The following is a 22671-nucleotide window of genomic DNA, read 5'->3' as shown; positions in this document are numbered from 1 at the left end:
TTTAAGAGCACAGAGATGCTGTTGCTTTCTAGGTCAGCCTTTATGACAGTTTTATATGAATTATGGAATAGTTTTGTGAGGCCGCAACTGTGATTACAGGTTTAATGATGCTTTAAACAAACAAAAATATAATGACTTTCATCAGTGTAAAGCAGGAGCTTCCTGCAGGGAAACACCAATAAATGTGACTTCGCAGCAGGGTTACAGACCTGGCTGGTAGCCAGCAGTAATCAGCACAACACCCAGACCTTGTGTGTTAACTTAATTAGAGCCCAGTGCAAGCAGCAGCCAGACAGTTTGCTGAGAGATCACTGCCAATGTGGTGCGGAGTCCCTGCATTTAAAAGTTACCTACCTGATCTATGGCTTTAGGTAGTATGAGGCTAGACTTCCACAGCAAGTTTAGCCTCATGCTGTGACTCACAAAAATTCATATTTGTCAGGGAAGTTCAGCTGGGTGTGACAACCTTCATATGGTACTGGGGGCACTCACCTCTCCTGTATAATCTCACTATAGATCCTTACCTCAGTTGGGGTCTCTACAACGCATAATTGTCATTTATGCTATTTGCAGTACTAATTCAGCTGCAAAAAGAGGAGCCTTAGATTGTATCTGATGTTTTCTTTCTCCTTCTGAGAAGGTTCTGAGTAGTTCCACTAATGACCCTTGTTACAATGATGTCTTTGTTTATATCCCCTGTATAAGTGTGTGACTTGCTCTCAGGTGATTGCCTCATCTCTGCACTGCCTGCAGAGCCATCAAACTTGCAGACACAGGCCATATTCCTTAATTCTTCTTGTAAAAGACAGTGCAACGAATGCCTGCTTCTGCCCCTCACAGGATTTACACCTGCCGTACCTTGCCATAATGCGTTCTGATGTTTCTTCTAGGGATTTGTGTCATGTATGGAACGGTACCGAAGAGTTGGGCAGGAGCTGTATGCTGCTCTGTACAAGGACCATGTACAGGTAAAGGACAGGAATATTGGGCAACAGCTTTCTGTTGTTGAAAGGTTGCTCTTGGACTACCCTGAGAAACTGAGCATTTTAGAAGTATAAAAGTCTGTGCCTAAAGAATTGCTGAGACTGAGAGTTGATGAATCAACACTTCTCTCCTGATATTACCACTGAAGTGTGATACAGCATCACTCAGCAATCAGACTCCTCACTTTCTTTTCAATACTCCTTTTTCCCTTTGTTTAAATGAATTATTCCATTCTTCCAATGTCAGAAATTAAAGTGAGAATATTGACCTTTCTTTTTTTTTTTTTTTTTTTTTTTTTTTTTCCTTTAGTAGCCAGTAAAACATTTAAAATAGATCTTGAGCTCATAGACAGTAAAACATGACAGGTGTGTTTCTGTTTCAGGTTTGGCCATCAGGGATCAACAAACTTTGCCTCTTTGAAATTTTCACCTCTTCTCTCCTTTAAATTGATATGTTGGTGGTCCGTAACTTCTTGCACAAAACACCTAAGCAGAAAGAATTGAATTTATGCCTTGCTCAGAGGGAGCATAGTACATTTGAAACTGAATCATTCAGGCTGTTTTCAGTGAACCCAGTTGTTGTCATTTGGCACACTTGTTTGCCAGAAAAATAATTGAGTAAATAAAACCCTCTGTGATGCAGTTGTCTTGGCTCACTGCTTTTGAGTTGGAAATTTAATGAAAGCAGCCATTTTCAAGTTTGTGACATGCTTGTATTTGTCACTGCATCATCTAGTCAGACTATTGCTATTTTATCACTAGTAATATCTCCTGCAGCATACTTCCAGTGGTCACTTGTGTTTGTTAGGTCTGCAGCACTCCCTCTGCAATGGTCCCATCTGGTGGGTTGGGTTGATCCCTCTGGATCACTGGGGCAGTGCCACTGGTGGCTGACGGGAGGGAAGTGTCCAAAAGCCAGCACAAAGTGGTTCTGTCCCACAGATGCAGCAGTGTGCTTACAGCAAAGCAGCCAAGGACTGGACGATACTTGAGGAGCAACTTTTCTACAGAGGGGGCCCATGGAGAGATGCTTCAGGATCATTACAGCCACGATGGATTCTTGACTGTTACGAGGGGCCCTCACGAATGAGGAGGAGGATTCAGCATGTGAACACCCAAGTGGCAACGATGCGAACAAAGAGTGAGGTAGAAAGCTTTAGAAAGCTTTTGCAGGAGGTGCACAGTGTCTGTAACAGTTGCTGATGACTACAGAATTAGAGAAACATTAAGGTTGGGGAAGACCTTCAAAAGCATGGAGTCCAACCTTTGACAATATGTGCATCTCTTTCCTCTGGTTCTCATCACCTAACTCCTGAATATGCTGTTCCATGTATAGAGAACCTAATGAAGGGATCTGGTTTTGGGGGGTAAGAAAGGCTGCAATGTATTTAACAGCAAGAGAATGATTTTTTTCTCTTTTCTTGTATAAAATCTACCCAGACAGGTGGCAGTATAAGCTGTCCATAGTTTTCTGCTAGTAGTATTTCCATGATATAGTGCTTCCCAATGTACGCAGCAGTCCAGTTGGAAGGCTGCACTTCTTGTTAGTCTTGTGCTTACTAGGGCTGCTAAAAGTGATGAATGGCCAAAAGGGGAAATAGGGTAGTTTAAGTTAAGATTGAACAGTAAATGTGGCTTATTGACTACTGTCTGTTTCTCTAATGTCAAAATGCCAAATCCTATCAATGATTGGCTGAAGTACTTTAATGTAAGGTTCCCATATCTAAGGCATTTTTTGTGCTGCTTGGATTCTGGTAGTTTTCTATGTACTGAGTAGTATGATTTTTATCCTATAACCAGCCTCATGCATGATCTTCTTTGGAAAGATAGTAGTTCTTTTGCTTAATTGTTGACATTTTTTCCTTTGGGTTCCTTTCCAGTAACATTTATTTGTTCTTTTCCAGTGAGTTTATTTGGATTTCCAAGGCATTTATTTGCAACATAATTCTAAATGTGTGTTTTTCTCTGCCAACCAAGTTCTGAGTTATGTTTACCTATCTGTATGTTCCACTCTAGTCATACCTAGTCTCTTTTCAGGTTCTCCTAGCAAACAGAAAGGAAACAACTTCCCCTACTGAAGTGAATCCAGGTAACCTTTTAGGGCTACATTGCATCATCAAGGCAGTGGACATAAACAGTCAAAGATAATTGAAATTAGGGTATGGATTTCTAGGTCACAATTTAATCCAACAAAAAAAAAACAAAACTTACTGTTGGTGCTCTGGGCTAAAATGTTACTGTAACATCTGTGACAAAACTGATGCAAATTTCATAGGTGATATATCAACTGTCTTCAGAATTTGCTGCTCTCTTGTTGACACCTGAAAGGTTTAAAGCAAAAAAAATCTATTTTGAAGTGTAAGCTTTGGGCACTTTGGGGCACCTGGAAAGCTCCCAATTACTTAAACTTGGAACATGTTCTGTTGGAAATATGCAGTATTTTATACTTTTTACTGTGATAGGGCCCAGCAAACACATGAGTGGAACTCATTGGTTTTGACTCTAAACAAGATGGAAGCACTCTGTAGTTTCCGCATGAAGCAGTTACAGTCAGCCTTAATATGAAGGCTGATTGTGCCTTTTCTATATGCATGCATTGCATGAGTTTGCAAAACTTGGAACATAGCTTGGCCAAGATATAAGTGAGTTTTCTCTCTTTGGGTTTTCTTAAGATCCTGCTCAGCCCATGTCCCTAAAAGACTACCATTTAAATTTTTTCCTCATTTCCTAATCTTCTGTGATTATAGGGATTTAGTTTGAATTATGACTGTCTGCATGTATCTGTCTTTGGTTCCCTGAAATAAGTATCCTTCTTCAGCAGTTACAGATTTTAATTCTCTTGCCTGTTTTTTGCAGATAAATAATTCTGTTTCCCAAGGTAGAATAGATTGAGTGAACGACTACATTGCAAATGCTTTCAGTGTCATCCGGCTGCCACTAAAACCACAATCTCTTTTATACTGATATAGGAGAGCTGATGTTAAATGGAGCAGAGAGGCAGATGGATCAGAAGGGATTGGATTGTAACCAGCTAACTTTCTTCCCAGCACTGAATGAAAGCTTCCATTCAGAAGACTTCTTGGAACTGTGTGTAGAGAGACAAATTATATTGCAGGAGTTTGCAGAGAGTGAAAAGGTAGGAAAGATGAACTAGAAAATTTTCTTTGGGGACATGGAAATTTAGAGGGTGAATTGGATATGGAGGCCTTTATGTTCCTTTCAGTTCAGGGCTCCGGTGGATTCAGGCTACAGTAGACATCACTACTCCCTGTTTCCTTAGAGCAAATACAGTTTTCCAGCCTCTATATGAACTCATGTGCAGAATTTTCTTGAAAAGCAATTAACATTAATTCCTTGAAGAAAGAGAAAAAAATTGGAGCATGGTAAGCAAGATAGTCTCTTATGAGACGCTATCATCTGATTTTGCCTAAGACATGGCAAATTCTGAGACTCTGAGAATTCCTGTGCTGCTCTACAACCTTTACTCATGCTCAGAGTGGTGCTTACATCGAATTTATTTATAACCTGTGAAAAAGTATGCCAGTTTTGTGTAGGCTGCTAGTTCAGTGGTATTTACACGTCTTCCTGAAGAATACCAGAAAATGTTTCCTTCCTTCTTTTACATATCTTTCTTTCTGTCCCCCCATGACTACTGGACAGATTCTTTCCTCTAAGGCCATAGAAAATTTCCATGCTTCCTCTTTGTTGCTTCCATCAAGTGTTATCTATTCAAAACATTTCTGTTCCTTCTTTGCTCTTGTACTGGACTGGATGCCCTTCATCAGGGTTTCCTCCCGATATAAGGAAGAGGCTTAAGGTTCAGGATCATTGTGGGAGGAGATGTGTTGTGGAGTAAATAAGGGTGACTCTTAGGAAGATGGTAACTTTGATGTTGTCAATTTAATTTGATTGAGAAACATCAATTAAATTGACAACCTAGCCTCATTCCCTGATCTTTTGCAGTGTACCTGTTTTTTTCAGTGGCATCATTCCCTAGCAGGAGTTAGCATCCCATAGTGGAAGCTTTAAATACTTGTAGTATTTAAACTCAGAATTCACAAGGCTGTGATAATTGTACATAGATATAGAAATAGCTGTTTTATTAAAATATCGCAATACCACCACCAGATTTTCTTGATGCTTTGCCAGTGGCTAAGGGGTCACTATGACTTTCTCAGAGTTCTTGGTGCAGTCTGTTTCCGTAACATTCATTTCTCTGCCCTTCCTCCTTTTGCCCCTTCCTCCCCATACCTCCCCCCAGCAGAAGGAGACAGGCATGAAAATGCGAGGCATGATTTCCATGCACTGATCTCATTTTGAGCCTTGAGGCTGTCTGTCTCTTCTCCATGTAACTCTGCAGGAAGCCATCAGAAATGCCAGGCATGTTTTTTTCTAGCAGCAGTCACTGCCTCGCCAAGCTGACAGAAGTATTAACCAAAGCAGCGGGGGGTGACATTAGCTGTCCTGTGCTCACTTAGTGCACTGTGGTCCTGCCTTGTCAGTGGCTGCCTCCTGAGCTGTTTGCACTTTGAGCAGGCAACTGGAGCGTTTTATTTTCTGCACTGCACAGAAAAGTCATTGAATGTGTGTGAGTGTGTGTGAGTTTGAGTGAATGTGTTCCCTTGTACATCTCAATGAACAGAGCAATCAAGAGATGAAGGGCTTTGGGCAATAACGTAGAAGGTAATTATTCAATTATTTTGTGTCATGTTTGCTTCATTGATTAATGATTCTAGTAGCTTGTGAACTGGGCTTTGATCTGTTTTGACAGAAAATGGAAGTTTTTGTTTAATATACGATAATTTAAACCTGCTTGATGTTTCAGTGCAAGACTGAAGGTACAAGATTTGCCGGCACAGCACTGTCCTGGCAGAGATTCTGCAGTACAGCTCAGACCTTTGTTACTCATCAGCAATAATATAAGTCACATTCCCCAAATGAAAAAAAATTACTCAGCTCAAGGGCTCTTGTATTTCAAATAATGCAGATCTATTTAATAATAATATAAATTTGAAGAAATAATATAAAATTGAAGAAAAGGGTTGGCACTATTGACAGTTTCTGGTTGTATAGTACAGAGTACTTGGGCTTAGAGTTAAAGGTTTGTGAAAGAGAGGTACGTGCTCTTGCCCCTCAGCAAGGCCTAATACTGTGCCCTGGTTCTGCCTTAGGCAGGATAGCAAAGAGTTTATTTGTGCCAGACCATATTAGTGATCATTATCAAGCTTCCTTCATGATCCACGTGCCTCCCGTACCCACGCACGTGATCTCTGGGTTTGATGAGGTGGATTTCTTAGAAGCCTGGATTTCAGCTTTGTGTCTGCAGAGCTGCATTAGGCAACTGCCTGATCTTTCAATATTCAGTTACCTTCCTTTTGGGAAGAAGCAATCTTTTTCCTATTTAATTACTTCAGGAAACCATGTGGTTTGCTAATGTGAGCAGAATTCCCCAGTATTCTCAGTGTAAGCATATATCTCTAAGCACGTAATGGCAGGCACTCCAGTTCAGAGTTCTGTGGCTGACATATCCCCACAGAGACAGGCATTCCTGTGGGAGAGGTGATGGAAAAATGTTACCTTCCTCTTAGAAATCATTTAGAGGGAAAAGAGATTGAAGAAATTTTAATGAAAATTTACCCACAGAAATCTCTCAGGGCTGGGGTTTTTTTCCCCTTAAACCCAGAATGAAGAAAACAACCTTCTGTGCCCACTAAGTGATTTCAAAATGAAGCACCCCATTTGTTGGTAAAATAATTGCTTTTCAGTAAAGTATTTAAATGTGGAAACAAGATTTTATTTAATTTACTTATGAATTTAATATTTATGATACCCCAACATCAGTGACTAAAAGCTTGTGAAACAGTGTGGGTCTGTTTCAGCTGACCTTAGCTAGACCATGTGTAGTTTGGGATGGCAAGGAAGGTTGTAGATTTGACTCCAGAAATAGTGAGGTTAGGAGCAAAGGCAAAAAGCAAAGGAGAATCATAATCTAAGAATCATTATCATATCTATAGATAATCTAATCTATATTATCATATAGACTTTACATGACCTAGTAAAAGCAATGCCATTTCTGGGTCATTTTTGCATGCCCCATAAAATAATAAAGCGCTCTAGTTCATAGGAAGTTTGAGAGAAATAATTGCGATGTTAAGAAAAAAACAGATTTTGTTATACTTCTCATACTTGTCAGTCTGTTCTCTTAAGAACATTGCATTACATTTCTGAACAGGAAAGTTCACCTGTTATGTAAATACCTCTCTAATCCCTTTGTATGTAGCCCTCTGCTCCTTGCACCTTCATATGGACTCAGCTTGCAAAAGTTTACACTCATTTCTGGATTCTGTGCAATTCAGCATTGTGCTAATTTACAGGAGGAGCTCAGCAATGAGCAGTTTTCTTAATATGTAAGGCAGTGTTAGTGTTTTAAGATTGTGGGAGGAATATTTTTGAGGCTGGGATAATAGATGATTACTTACTGCCCCCTTCCTTGGAGCAGGAGGTACTGGTTGAATGTTCTGGTTGAAACTGGGCACAACACTGAGTTGACCTTGACCATCCCAGTTGACTGTACTTACCAGTGGACTTTGCTTTTAGAGCTTAGTATACATGGAATATTATGAGCAGACAAAAATAAGGAACTCCATGCTTCTAAATGTAAGGAAAGTTCTTTAAAATCAGAACTTGATTTATAATCAGAACTTCTTGATTCATATAAAATCAGAACTTCTAAATTTTCTGCAGGCCACACCATTTTCTGATCTCTAAATCGTTTGTTTACTTTCTACACCATCTCTCATCCATATAAAATGTTCCAGAAAAAAGAGGCTTTCTTTTTTTAATCAGAACTGGTCAATTCCCAAGAACACTTTCTGTGAACAGCCATATATGATAAACAGAGTATTTTGTTGAAAATTTCCCCATATTTTTAAACTGTGTTTTAGAAATTCCTCTATTTTAAGGGCCAAGTTAGTTTACTTGGGAGTAAAAACAAAAGAAATTTAAAAGAAAAATTCTAGAATTTTTATCTAAACCTTTTAGGACAATTAGATTGATAGATTCATATATTCTTATGGGACTTCTGTCAGTTGTATGGTGATTTTGTGACTTTATCCCTGTGAACCTGCCAATCAATATGGAAGGTTTTTTGGTACAAACATCTATTCTGCATCACTGGCTCTGGATCTCTGCTGCCTCTGTCTCCTGTATTGACTCCTGGCCTTATTATGCTTGCCTCCATTCTAGGTGACGTTCAAGTGCTCCGTGGCAGTTGTGCAGGGTCACACAGCACTGGAAGGGGTGCTGCTCTTCGGCAAAGAGCACTTTTACATCTGTGAGTGCTTTGTGTTATCCCCTCAGGAGGAAGTCTACTGTACTCGTCACTGCTTGTCCAGGTGAGTCATTCTTTCCTTCCTTCCAGGGAACTGCTTGGTCAACTGCAGTATTGGCACATGGATACCGTGAATTTGCACAGATTTTGTGGGGATAACACAGCAAGAAGTCTGCCATCCTTGCCATTTGTTAAAAAAACTGTTTAGCATAACTAGCATAGGTGCTTGTTCACAGGTTTCGGAGGTGCCATGAGAACACCCATCTTCCACAGATGGAGATGGTGGACAGTCTCACACATACATGTCTGGTTTCCAGTTATGTTATAGTGTTAAAGTTTCTTTCTGAGTAACTCATATCTTTTATTCATATGGAGCAGTTAGTACAAGAGCCTTTAGTTTCATTGTCTCACAAGTTTTTTGGTTTTTTCTCCAAGACAGAATCATAATTAATACTTGGCACACTGCTATCATCTCTTGACTCATGATTTGTTGAAAGTGATCAATAATGAAAATGAGTCTGTTAGACCAAGCTCTTTGTGCATACTGTGTACTCATGTGCAAAGCTCAGCGGGACAGAGAGTAGCTCAGCGTTTTTACTCCCTGACTGTCTGCTCTGCATCCCGATCTTACTAAGTCTAATATCAGTCAATCTGATCAGGTGACTTAAGGATCGATTGGATGGGATCTGATAAAAGCTTAGGTTGTTTTTCTAAAGGCTTTTCTGTGGGCTAGGCTGCTGATTGCAATTCTAATACATATACACAACTACCAATAATAATTAATTAATTGCTTAATTATTAATTCCAAGTGATTGCTGTTTACAGTAGCTGCATGTCCATATGATGCTTACCCTCAACTTGGGCTTTCAGGTGCTTCCAACAAGTTTCTTCCCTTGCTGATTTTCAGACATCAATGTGTACAAAACATTGCTGTCTGCCTATTTGAATGTACTAAAATAAGACCAAACCTACTCCTAGCCTCCACAGGCCATTTGATTGGGTAACTAGTATAAAATCTGCCCTTAGTATTTAACTTTATTTATTTAGCTTTGTTTTCATTTTTTGTGTGCCTCAGTTGATCTTGATATCTCTTGGTATTGTTATTTTTCTTTAGAGGAGGCCATGCATGTTTAAGAGGGTTCTCAAGGTCTTTTTTTGCTTCAAATTATTTTTTTTAATTTATTTTTCTCCTCCAGAATCAGTGATCAATTTATTTTCAACTTATGTCATAAAGATCATGCTGTGGGAGACCAGCAGTGTTCCCGTTATTTGTATCATGATATCAAGGAGATCCATCTGATGCGCTTTCTCCTGCAGGTAGGAATTAACATGCTCAGTTGTTTCAGGGACAGCTGCAACAGCAGTAATGACATGTGACTGAAAACCACTTGCTCAGTTTTCACTAAGATTGCTAATACTTTTTTTTGCTTGAGTATCAAAATGCTTTTGGTCCCATCATTGCTTCATTAGCCTTTGCTAATACAAACTCCTTTCTATACTCACCAAAGTGTTGAAACACCCTGACTGAAGTGGTTGGGCTAACAGTGCTTTTCACGGTGTATCTGAAAATTAGACTTGAAGTTAATATTCTTTATTTTTATGGAAGCTACCAGTAAGTGGCTGACTTCCAGTGATATTCAGCTCCCAAAGACTTCAGTAGTCATGGCATCAGTGTACTTTGGGTTACTAGTACACTTATCTTGGGCCTCTTGGAATAACTTTCAAGTCATGCATGTGGTTCAGTAAAAGAACCACAAGCCAAAGAAGAGGGTTCTGTGCCAGTAGCTGTAATACCCAGGAGCTACTCATAACCAGGGCTTTGGTATCCTTTCAGTTTTCTCTCACGTGGGGAGAATCACAGAAGAGTGGTAACTAGAGCTTCTTGCAACACCAGAGCCTGTACTTGCTTTAGAGACTTTTGGTACAGTCTAAGGAGTAATTCACAGATTTGACAAAAATACAAACCTTTGAAGCAGCTGTAACTAGTTACTTGTTATTTTCAATTCATTTTTGGAAGGTTGAGATTCAGAAGGGAATTATGAAATCATTTTAAAAATTCACAAGCTGGAGAAAATGGGGCTGGTAATTTTCTTATGTCATGCAGTATGGTACTCATCCATGAGTCAGCCCTGCTTTATTATATATTTAATTATGTATGCAAACTGGGCAATTTTGGTAGGTGACACTTACTTCAGGATACAGTATATTTTAGTGGTTAGGTCAACTCACCAAGGATGTACAGGAATGGCAACTCATGTTCTGAGTAACTGTATGAAGCTTCCTAAGATCACTGGTGATCAACCTGAGCAGAACTGTCACCTCACCTCTTTGGGGGTAGCATCAAATTTGCCAGCAGAAGACTTCCAACTACTCATATATTCACATTTGTGAATGTATGCAACACAGAACATGCTAAATAGAAAGTTTTGGTGTGACTCAAAAGTGAAAAGTGGAAATTAGTAGAAATTGTCTTTGAATGGGCCTGTGGCAAAGGCTGAGCTTGTTGGTTTGAGGGGTTTTGTGGCTTGGGGTTTTTGTTATTGTTCCAGGGTTGTTTTTTTCAGTTAATGAGCTGAAAACTCGGGTATTTCTATCAGGCTTGTGCTGATACTCTGTGCCACAAACTTCTTTGAAAAAATACTGAGGGGAAAAAAGAAAGCTGATTCCTTGTGCTTTCCCTGCAGGACAGGTAGATCAGCTGTTTAGGCAGAGACTGTGTCTCAGCTTGTCTCCGCTTGTCCATGCACACAGCTCAGCCCAGAGCAAAGCACTGGCCCAATTCTGTAATGGCAACACTTGAGCAGATCTCGTTTGGAAAGCTGAGCTTCAGAACAAATGCTGCAAGCTGTTTATTGTCATAGCTGCTCTCAGATTACCTTTCTGCCTTATATTTTATTTGTGAATCATGCATGGGCCACCTGCCATTGGAGTGTTTGTCTAGGTTTGTATTGCACTTGACACATTTGGATTGAAACTCATGTCTGGGTTCCCAGACACTACATGTTATTTATAGTTTTACTTGAATGACTTGGGGGGAAAAAAGGATGTCTCACTAAGTAAATAATAGGATTATATTTTAATGCCCAGTAAAACAATGTGTGGGAAAAGGGAGGGGGAAAAAGGAGTGAAGTTTTCTTTCAACTTTAATTCCTCAAAGTTTTGATGCAAAATGTCATAAATTCCCCTTCCTCCTTTGGTGCTTCCAGGAAAAATGATTTGGCAGTTCTGTTGAGCACTGTCTTAATTTAGAAAGCAGTATGGTTGCTTTCTAAAATAAACTTTTTAAAAATCCCCTCTTTGTGTTATCTTTATCACCTAGTTGGAACCTAATGCTACTATTATCAATCACACTGAGATTTCATGATAAAAATGTTTCAGAAGCAGCAGGAAAAGGTGAGTGATAGAAACAGTATCTGGAGTTTGGGTTGGCTTCAAAGAAGTCAAAGTCCTAGTCACCTAGTAGGATCATCCCTACAGTTGAAGAAATTTAAAATGTTAGACGTATTTTGCTTTAATTCTGCACATTTGTCAAAAAAGTCAAGGTCTTATTTGAAAGCGCTGGAGAATTGGACAGACCATGATGGACCCTTTGCAGCACTAGCCTTTGCTCTGCAGCTCCTCACACTGTAAATGTTTACCTTTCCAGGAGATCGCTTTGGAAATATTCTTCAAAAATGGTTACTCCAGATTTCTTGTCTTCCATGACAGTGACCGAAATAAGATATTTAAAAGGTAATGACTAGCTCACAATAGTGTGGGAATGCTCCTGGTGCTGCTCCTGGTGCACCACCCTGATTTATCCTGGTGTCAGGTGTCTGTGTTATCTTGCTGCAGGAGTTTTATTTTCCATTTTTTCCTTGAGTTTGGGTTGCACTTTAGCTGCGAAATTTTTCTTTTGCTGACCTGTGAACTCTTTGGAGCATTACATAGCCATTGACTTATCAAGGGATCTAATGTGTAGGACTTTTCTAGAACCCAGTGGTGTGTTGTGTGTCCCTGCATATCAGCAAATTTTGACTGTAGCTGTTTTCCGTCCTCCCCACTGAAATGAGAGCCACTTCCACCTCACCTCACAGTACTGAGTGAAAGAAGGTTTCTTCCTGCCTTCTTCCAACCCTCAAAGTATTACTAGATTATTTAGGAATAACATATTTTTGTCTCTCTGACTTCATCTTTGTAGAGATAACTTTTAACAATGGCATAAAAAAAATCTCCTTATGTGCTTGCCTTGTTTAATGGAACTTGAATGTAAAACTATGAAGTGATTAATTTGCACTTTATTTTCTTGTATGTTATTGTCTACTGCTGTTCTGGCCATTATATCAGGATTGCATTCACTGGCATTTACACAGGAAAATTCACTTCAGTACTAGTGCCTCTTGTACTAAATTCTGCAGCCAGAACTGAGCCATGGTACTGTTAATTTCTAATGAATCATAGCAATTCCTTCTGCTCTTGAAATCTCTGAAGAATTCCTATTGCAGTATTGCACCAAAAAGTGCAGATTTCTCTGTTCTTCTCTTCCAAACAGGCTTCATAGTGTGGCTAGTTAGAATCACCAGGATCTGCCCCAGAGCCAGCCCTTATTTTTGCTGGTTTTGAGTTCTGGCAAGTATCTCTTGGGGGAATCTTTCAAAGGCAGTTCAAGACAAGGTTCTGATCCTCAGCTAAAGGTCACCAAAACTATGTATCTCAAAGGTATAATTTTTCTGATATCATAAACCCACAGCAAACGTAAATATGAATGGATGAGATGAGGGCTGGTGCTCTTGTTGCCATTTTTGCTAAATAAATGTCCGAGTGGGTTCTTATTCTCTGATTTTAGTAGGACCTTAAACCAAAAGGTCTATAACCTATGTGTAAATTTGAAGTCCTGTAAGTCCTGAAAGAAACTGCTTTCATCCAGCTTGTACCGACTCCTCAATATTAGATGTATCCTTTTGCCTATTGTCTTACAACTTTGTCCTAGGTTAGAGTCTCAGGGCAATACCATGGCTCCCTGAAGAAAGTTGTGAGGACATAGCATTATATAGATATGTAATGTGTCCTAATAACCATTTGCATAACTATCATGTGACTTTTCATATCTCCTATAGATTTTGCTTTTTCCAACCTGCTTTGAAGTCGAAAGGGATAACAGAAGAATCCCTAAATATAAGGTAAAACATAGGAAACATTGGATAACTGTAATAACTGCAATTATGTGAGTAAGTTACACCTTAAAAAAATCTTATTAGAAAGGTACCTATTTGTATCCTTCCTTTTAAAGATTTAAAGGTGTTGCCAGAACTTCAAAAAGCATTCTAGCATACTTTATTCTTCATTCAAATATATGTAAATGTTTGCTGTCACCATAGGTTATTAAGGCCACTGGCAGCCCTTCTCATGTCATGCTTGAGTGCTTTTATAATCTCCTCATTGCTTGTCCCTGTACATTGCTGTTTGCAGGATATCAGCATTCTCTGCCCTAAGGATGTGTTTTCAGAAGTGAATGTGTGTGCTCAGGTGTACATGTGCATATGTACATGTCAACAGAAAGCTAAAAGTGCTGTGGGGACACCAGACATGACTTCATCAATTCAGAAGCAAGACTTGGATCATGGAAAACAGTGACTCTTCTGCTCTTAATCACTTTAGTCACTTCTTAAGTGATAAGCCTGGGACCCTTAAAAAGAGAAATATTTTTCCTACCCCTTCTATATCTTCCTTGGAGAGAGACTCAGAGGCTGACAAAACACTATGAGTATGGGCAGTCATGCTGTTCGTGTTGTGCAACTTACAGATTGCTGCACCTAGGTATAGCACTCAAAATCCCGAAGAACTTGCAGAATCTGGCCCCTTGATGGCAACCAGGATAACTGGTTATCTATCTCTAAGAGTTGTGTTTGCACTGCTTAGTTACTCCTGAGCATAACCCTTGTGTTTGCTGCCTCTGCTGAATTGGAATAGGCTTGCAGTTCCTACACTGACAGTGCCTTTTAAGACTCAGAGCTTGGAGGCAGCCACCAGCAGCAGAAGGTTCCCAGGTCTTTGCCTTTTCCTCCAAATGGTATTTATTGAGACTAGTTCAACTCTGTCTCACCCTATGAAAATGAACCAAAATAATATTTGGGGCTTAGTGGTGGGAATGAATTTACTAGAAAAAACTATTTTTTTAAAGATCCTTTTATTGGACATTGCACATAAAAAAGACCCCAAAAAGCCCAAACATGGAGAACATGTTGTAGGGACAGGCTCAGATGTAAATGGCCTTTTTCAAATGCACATCTGCTTTAGTTGTTCTAAAATGAAGCTGATCTTTAAACACGTAGAACTGCAGGAAAACAGAGGAGAGAGGTCAGCTTTTTATTTGCTTTGAATGGACTTCATGGAACATGGTCTACAGAGTGCCTTGGTATATTTCAAGGATTTTCATCTTTTATTCTCCATTCTTCTTGGTTATCCATTGCAGTGGAATTGGGTGTAGTGAGTGAAGGGAAACTTGGCGTATTTGAGGGGCCAGGTGTCACATCCTCTAACTTGTGCAGCTCGTCCCTCTCACCCTGACACATCTCCAGGCAGGAATTGCACAGGTCTTTCTTTTCTACTAAGTAAAGCGATTCTATTCGTTTAACGGTGTCAATTGGCTCATCTTCCTTTGCAAATTCTGGTAAAGGGTTTCTTTTTACATTCAGTCTCTCAAGCTTGGGGAGCTTTTTCACACTCTTTGGGATAAGGGTCAAGGAGTTGTCAAAGAGACCTAGCTCAATAAGTTCCCTCAGGGTCCCAAGAGTGGTAGGAATAGTCTCAAGACAGTTCAAGCCAAGGTTGAGAGTACGCAGGTTCCTGAGAAGGGTCAACTCTTCTGGTAGACCTTTTGTAGTCAATTTGTTGTTGCATAAATTCAGGTAAGTAAGGTTCTTAAGTGTGCCTATTGCTGCAGGCAGCTCATCAAGCTGATTACTATGCAGGTCCAGCCACATCAGATTCTGGAACTTCTCAATGATGTTTGGAATCTTTCTTAACATGTTTCTGCTCAAATCAAGTTCTTCCACATCAGCCAGCTCCAGAATGCACTTGGGGAAGGTGGCAATGCCCATTTTGCTTAAGTCAAGACGGCGCCTTCCATTAAAAGCTACCCGGACTGCATTTTTGGCCACTTTCAATGTGATCCTTTTCCCTTGTGGACCTTTTCCCTTGGGCATCTCTCTGCTGATAGACAGACACACCAGACTCTGTGGATAAAATGTGAGAACTCCAGTAAAACCTTTGAAAACCATGGCGGTTAATCACACAGTTATATGTTAATATTACTGCTGGAGTTTTCAGAAGGATTTTTTTGGTATTTTTGAGGGCAGAATGTTTCAACGGTAAACCTGCAACTCTGAAAATTCTTCCTGAAAGTATTTTTAGTATGTAAAAGTCTAATAATTTACAATATTATTTCATTGCAATGTAACATCAACATTACAGGGTGAAATTACAAGTGGGAGACATTTGCTGTCTTTCATTCCTAAATACTAATTTGAGCTTAGGATATAATGAAATTGAATGAAGTATGTTATTATCCATCAGCCAGTTGAGGACTGGAGAAAAATATATTGTGGGTCTCAACCCAGTCCTTAGAGACTGCATTAAAAGAAGCTATCCAAAATTGTCTCGATCTACCAGATCAACATTGCCATCTTTACAGGCCTGGCAATTTCTAACAGGTTGGTTAAATTTCCTGTGTAATGGGAATGAGATTTGGGCTCTGGATGTTATTGAAAGATTAAACGTTTAAAGGAAACAATTAAGAATTTTGTTTTGACCAGGACTCAGGAACACGGTGGGCTCCCAGACTTACCAGAAATTAATTGGCAATTCATACATCACCTACAGGGCAAACTGCAGCAGGGATATTGGATATTAGTGCTGCTTAATGCCATGTTAAACCAGGCCTTGCTAAGTGTCTCCTCCTCTGGACACTCTAACCTTGTTATTTTGTTCATGCTGTGGGATAGAGGGTTTCCCACTGCAAAGGTGCCCTGCCCTCAGTAAATGATATAGGTGTAGTAGTCAGACTTTTGACTCATACTGATGCTCCACATGTGTTACATGCTTCCTGGAAGTGAGGCCTGTAGGAGTATAGTCCACTTACTCTCAGGCTTGGTGAACTCTTTCTAGTCAAAGGTCATTAAAGACCTAGTGGCTAGTGGCAAAGGAAATAGGCTTATTCCCTGGAAATGGACAACAGTGTCCCTCCCAGTGAGAGTTTAGAGAGGAGCACAGGTTACAGCTGAGTAATCTCAGGTCTGGGTGCTCTGGCATTTAATTTTGAAGAGTCAGATTGCAGCTTTGATGAATGATTGTTTAGGACAAAATATGGATTTGTCGACAATACATGTCCCTATTAGAAAGACTTCACTACAAACCCTTCAGGCTTTTTGGCTACTCATTAATCATGTGTGAATACATGAAGGGGAAGCTCAAGCTACAACTAAGGCATTTCAGTTCTTTTCAATTACATGCCATAGCCCAAAATAATGCAAAAGCATTAACCCAGCTACCACTCACTCTCCCGAGAGCTCTGTAATGAGGCAGGTGCTTCAGAAAATACTGGAAGCAGCACAGTGGATTCAGTCTTACCCTGAGGGTATGTTCCAAGATAGGATTTTTGTTATTTTATATAAAAATATTGAAACACAGTTAAATGTTTCTGTGTGTCAGTGCCATGTTTGTCTGTTGTAAGTATTTACAGAACCATATTACCAAGGAGCAATGTCAATGCTATTCTATCTATATGTTGACTAACAACTGAAACAAAGTACTCTGCAGTATAAATAAGTACTCTTTTTACCTTGGTTCATGTTAGTGTAAATAATTTCCCCAGGAGTGAGTAGAAAGTCCTGGAGATCAAAACAGCAGGGTTATCTAATCACAGCTCACTCATGTGAAGGATTTTATGCAATATTCTTGCTGGCAATTCTGGGAAGATAAAGTGGAACACTATGGGGAATGCCAGGGCCCTACTGCTGGTACAGGACACCCTGAGCCCTTTCCAGTGCACAGAGGTGGAGTGGCAACCAAGCTTCAGAAAAAGATCTATGGGGGAGCTTTCTTATGTGTTAGAAGAATGGAGAGAGACTTTCTGCTTCCTGTGATTGACATGAACCAGGTGACCTTTAGGTCCGACTTTTTCTTTACATTTTGTGTTGGAAGAGTTGACCAAGACATTCAGTGCTTTTTTGATAAGTGAAGCTTCTCAGCCAAATATGCCTCTAAAAAATAAATGGGAGCCACAAGAAAACATTTTTTCCTAATTTCAAAATTATAATTTCTTTTAAAATGTTTTTTAAAAACATTTTTAAAACTCAGAAAACATTGTATTCAGTTCCTATATTTTTTTAATTACTTTTCGTTTAAAATACAAGAGGGAAACTTTGAGCCAAAATAGTTTGCTTTCCTGTTTTAAAAAATACCACCTAGGCAAAGAATCATTCAGTTGTGCACTGTTGTGGTAACTGGTTCCCAGGGCCGGGGTCCCTCTGCGCTGTGCGTGCCTGGCAGCACTAGAGGGAGCCTGGAGTACAAGGTTGGGTGCTGGAGGCTTTGCAGACCGAATGCTGCAGGTCAGCCTGCTGGGTTTGAGTATTCCTCTGACGGTAACCCTTTCCAAGCTGCCGCAAAGTTTGAACCTGGACCTTTCAAATTTTTAATAAGTCCAAACAAACGGTTTTCTTAAGACAGGTCTCTCTGTATGATGCACTGCATAGTGTCCAGACTGCAAAGAGTTTCTTCACAGAGCCCTCTTTAGTCAGACTTTTTTAAATCCAGCTGTGAAACTGAGTACACTGATCAAGTCCCTAGGGAGTGCTCACTCTAAGTGCTGTTTAGTTTGGGTTAAAAGTTGGAGCCACATTTCAGACTTAGAAAAATATGATTTGCAATTCCAAAAATAAGGGTTACTACTAGAGGACTGCAGAAACGTTTTAGTGTGCTTGACAACTTGAAGGGATGAATAGCTCTCCTGCCTCTGCATGCCTGTAAACTAATCTTCAGTATTTTACAGGGCTGTAGCTGGGGATAATGGAGCTTACTTAGCCACATCACATTGTCTTCGGCTCTGTGTAAGAGGGTCCCAGTTCTGTAACCACTGATATTAAAAATTCAGGAATCACAGGAGTCCTCCTTGCTTAAATGTTAATTATGCCTGTTCAATCTTATGCTCACAGTGATCTCCTGGAATGGCAGAGGGAGAAGTGTGTGTGTGTGCTGCCCTACCAGCTAAGAAACAATGATGAGACTTTCCACCTGCTTTCTCTAATCCTGCACCCCACTGCCAGCTTCACCCTCTGAGTTGTTGGCAAGCCTTTTCCTGGGACAGAGGGTGCTGTATTTCTGTGATAAGAGCTGACTAAAATGGATCTTGACTCGAAAACCCATTCCCTTTCTATCCACACTTGTTAGACCCTTTGGCCTTGAAGGGCTTTTGAAAGCCCAGAGCCTTAGAACTGCTTAACAGGCCCAGAGTTTAGAGGTTGGTCTGATACAGGAATTAATAGAACATGTGTGTCAATGACCCATCGTGTCTTAAGCCTGCCCTAAGAAGAAGATCTGATCCTAAGACTGCACATTTGGACCCTGAAGATTTATTTTTCCTTTCCTGGCCCAGGTGGGAGCAGAACCAGCCTTCTGCCTGTAGCACTGCTTGGTGCTTCAGGACCTCTTCTCTGTGGTTCTGCCTATTATTTTACGTCTAGAGCTGGTGCTTCCTAGTTCACTGCACCCAAAGCTGCACAGAACCATCTTGAGCCCATCTTGAGCTACTCCGTGAGAAATTTCCTCTGTCTTTGCTCTTGGAATTCTGCACGCTGCAGAGCAGGCCTGGCAAGCCCAGCAGAGCTCCACATTCCCTGCACCTCTGCAGCGGCCGGGAGGCTGTGAGGTGACATGTGGTAATTCACCCGTGGAATAGGTGATACTAACATCTATAGTGAAATACTTGCATGCACAGCTTAAAACCAGCATTCTTACGGCAAATGATTTTGCATGAAGTCAAGCAGTTCCACTGCCCCACTTACAAGCCTGTTGCCATCTCTTGTTGCTGGATATGATCTGTTGTGGAAGAGATTAATTCATTGACTGTCTTAAATGCAGTCTCTTGCTAAGAGGCAGGTTTAGACTAAATACCACCATGAGTAAATAGTTTGAGAGAAGTTTCCTTTCTTAATATTTTTACTTTTCCAGATGACTTCAGGGCCACTGTACTATCCCAGAGTGAAAAGTCGCTTGTAAAACCAAGGCTCACCCAGAATAAGCAAAAACATTGTTTCGTCGTAACAATTCTGCCCAGCTTTCCCCCTGCATGTGATCTTACCAGCCAAGTAGCTCAAAAGGCCTAGAGGGCGAGGTGCAGATGTGGCAGGCTGCTCAGTTTTTCTCAGTAGTGTGGGCTGAGCATTCACAGTCTGTTACTGTGCAGTTGTCCTCTGTCTCTCGTCTTTGAATTCAGTCTGTAAATCAACCCATGAGCATGAAACACAGGACAGTTTCCTTTCCACAGTCCTGTGAATTCTGAGTCGTACTTCCCTGATGGAAAATGGCAGCTCTTCAAGAAGCTTGGTGCCAGTGAGGAGCGGCAAAAGGGCTTCCCCAACTCCAGGGTCCTGCTATTCAGTGCTCCTTCTGCAGCTTATGGAACTTTCTAAGTTACTGTTACTAAGCAACAGGAGTGCTACACCCGTGGAGATCATTAGCATAATGGTTGACTCCAGAGTGCAAGATCGGAAGGAAGGAAAAGAACTGAATGAACGGCATGCCGTGCCTGCAAATGTTGTATTTCAAGTTATGCCAAAAGAAAAACCATCTGGAGCTCGTTAGATGCTGTTAGTCAGCTTCTAACAGTGCCTTAGCTGTCCATTTTAGTCACTTGACTGTTTTATTTTACTTGGCTGTAGTGGAGTGAGAGCTACTCATCTGTGTGTATTTAAACTGACAATGTTTATGATACCATCCTTAGCACATGCCAAATGGGATAGATGTGGACACAGGAGGACAGGCCCATGCAGTGGTGCAACAGAGAATATATGAGCTGCAATTTATCTATCTGTGCATATGTATCTATCTGCCATGTCTATCTATCAGTGACGCTTCAAAAGTGCACTTGCTGTAATGATGTCCCTCTGGAGCATGTGAATTTATTGAAATTTGTCCACATGACTCAGGTTACCAAGCTCAAGTTTTCAGTAACTGATTGCAGTAATTTAAAAATAATGTCTGAAAGAAATCCCACTGTGGAAGAGAAGAAGCTGAGTGGTTTGTTTAGGTATTATTCACAGACTTGCAACATTGAGGCCTCTCCTGCTGATAATAGGTCCAAGATATTATTGGCATAAAGAAGCTGATGATGCTAATGTACTTGTCTTGATTCCAGGGTTGGAGATTGCATTCCGCTCACCTAAACAAATTAACTGGATTTCTTGATGTGTTTAAGCACTGTGAATGCAGATGGTGCAAGCCATGTTCCATAAATGAGGGAGATTCCTTTCTTCACCCCGAGCCCCTTCAAGGCACCTGGCTTCAAAGAGACCTACTTGAATATAGTGTTTATTTTTTATCTTGAATTCCATCTCAATTCTTTAGCACAGATTAGGCATAACTTGAAGGCAGACTGGTACAGTCAAACAAGGAAGAATGCTGTACCTTTAGAATAAAGTAATCTAACCAAAAACTTTTTTGAGAGAGATTTGACTCTTTCACAAGGGAAAGCTGGTATTTCTTTTGAAGTCTTCTTTCCTCTGTTAACTTGGGCATAAGTTTTTGTTTACTAAAAAGGAGATTTTCCTTACAATATCTTTGGTAATTGTAAAGATTCTTAAAGAAGAGTTAGTTTAGGAGAGCCTTGGCATAGTCTTTCAGACTGTAGTCTGGAGGATGGAAGGAAAAAGAAGAAAATTATAGCAGTTCTGTGAAATCTAAGAATCTAGTAAGTTTATTGGAATTTTAATATTAATTTTAGTGAGGGCAAAATCTTATGTGTTGAGATTGTCTCATCTGCAATGAATCTCCAAATGGATTGAGGTCCACCTGTCTCTAGCAAATGGCCCACTGGCTATCACAAGGGTGAGATCATAGTCTGATGTTAATGGAAGAGGGATTAATAAATCACTTACGTATAGAGTGGCCAAAGGTGGATCATCATTAGTACACATCGTGTTTACATTCTGCCATGGCTGGTGCCCTACAAATACCTTATAAATTGAGATATAGATAGATCTGTAGGTACTTCTCTTGAGTTCATATAATTTCACTCCCTCTGGAACTTTAGTTATTTATATTTATAAAGCACTTCAGTTTCTTTTACAAACCAGCCTTTGATTATTTATTTATTTTTAAATGCACTTACTGCAGTTGGATATCCGACCTTCATCTACACTGAACTTTTGCCATCCTGTCTAGAGAGGTGTTGGCTGGAAAAATGCTAATTGATTATCAAGGAGAAAGTAGAAATAGGCTTGAGCTGCCTGTAATGCAATTGTTGTTTGGAGACCCTGAGTAAACAGAGGAGAATGAGAATTTCAGATCTCTGGGGAGTTAGAGAGAGAATCCTCTGAGACCCAGAATGGCTTTTACAGGGGAGAGACTACATTTAGCCTTGCTTATTTTGATGACATGGTGAACTTGTCAACCTCTTTGAGTTATGTAGTGGCTCCCAAAGTCAGCAGAGCGAATTATTTTGACCCTTGTTTGATCTTATTAGCTGTTTAGGACTTGTGACAAGCAGAGTTAGTGTTTCACTAGGGTGTCATGGCACCCACAAGTCAACATATATATTTGCATAACATCCACACAAGACTGGCCCAGTTTAGTCCTGTGTGAAGCATTTTATAATGCTCTCCCCTGCTTTCTAACTCAGCCAGAAATCCAAAATAAACCTGGATGGTTTTAGTGAGGGAGTATGCCCCTGTGGAAAGGGAAGAACCTAACTTGATCACTCTGTAACAGACAGCCTAATCCAGCCACACTTCAAATAATGCCAGGAATCCTGATCCTGTTACATCCCTTTAAGATACCCCCTCTGAGTTCCAAATGTGTCTTGGAGGCCCTACAAAGGCTGCTGGGGTAAAGCTCTGTGAAATGTACATAGAGTGGGAGAGGACTTTAAGGACTTAAATTTTAAAGGGTAAGTATTCATGATACCTCTTTTGTACTTCAGAGTTCCCACACTCATGAGCCATATTTTGCTCAAATTGAGGGTGCAACACAACTACTCTAGTCTAGAAAATCAATAGATTTTCTTCTGATTTACACTGTGTAAATTGTATAATCTATTTTTGGGGGGGGGGGCAAAGAGTGAAGATCATAATTTTCTTTACTGGACATGAACTCTACACCTTT

General features: G+C 40.2%; 2 protein-coding genes across 2 annotated transcripts in view; one reads left to right on the top strand and one right to left on the bottom strand.

Annotated features, from left to right (window-relative positions):
* The window catches only part of WDFY4 (WDFY family member 4), a 115120-nt gene that overhangs the window by 62148 nt on the left and 30301 nt on the right, over nt 1–22671 (top strand). The window contains exons 39-46 of the mRNA XM_066323894.1: nt 891–968; nt 1926–2129; nt 3021–3072; nt 3953–4119; nt 8229–8377; nt 9510–9630; nt 11960–12045; nt 13410–13472. Of these exons, the coding sequence (XP_066179991.1) occupies nt 891–968; nt 1926–2129; nt 3021–3072; nt 3953–4119; nt 8229–8377; nt 9510–9630; nt 11960–12045; nt 13410–13472 (920 nt within the window). The remainder of the gene's footprint in view (nt 1–890; nt 969–1925; nt 2130–3020; nt 3073–3952; nt 4120–8228; nt 8378–9509; nt 9631–11959; nt 12046–13409; nt 13473–22671) is intronic.
* On the bottom strand, nt 14671–15512 carry LRRC18 (leucine rich repeat containing 18). Its single transcript, XM_066324493.1, has one exon. The coding sequence runs from the start codon at nt 15495–15497 to the stop codon at nt 14715–14717; it is 783 nt and encodes a 260-aa protein (XP_066180590.1). The 5' UTR covers nt 15498–15512; the 3' UTR covers nt 14671–14714.

This window comes from Sylvia atricapilla, chromosome 8, assembly GCF_009819655.1.
Source record: "Sylvia atricapilla isolate bSylAtr1 chromosome 8, bSylAtr1.pri, whole genome shotgun sequence".
Lineage (NCBI taxonomy): Eukaryota > Metazoa > Chordata > Aves > Passeriformes > Sylviidae > Sylvia > Sylvia atricapilla.
This window is presented reverse-complemented; position numbering and strand designations above follow the sequence as displayed.

Bases quoted from the DNA above. Each gene is read 5' to 3' on its own strand.
- LRRC18 (XM_066324493.1), bottom strand. From the start codon at position 15,497: ATGCCCAAGGGAAAAGGTCCACAAGGGAAAAGGATCACATTGAAAGTG.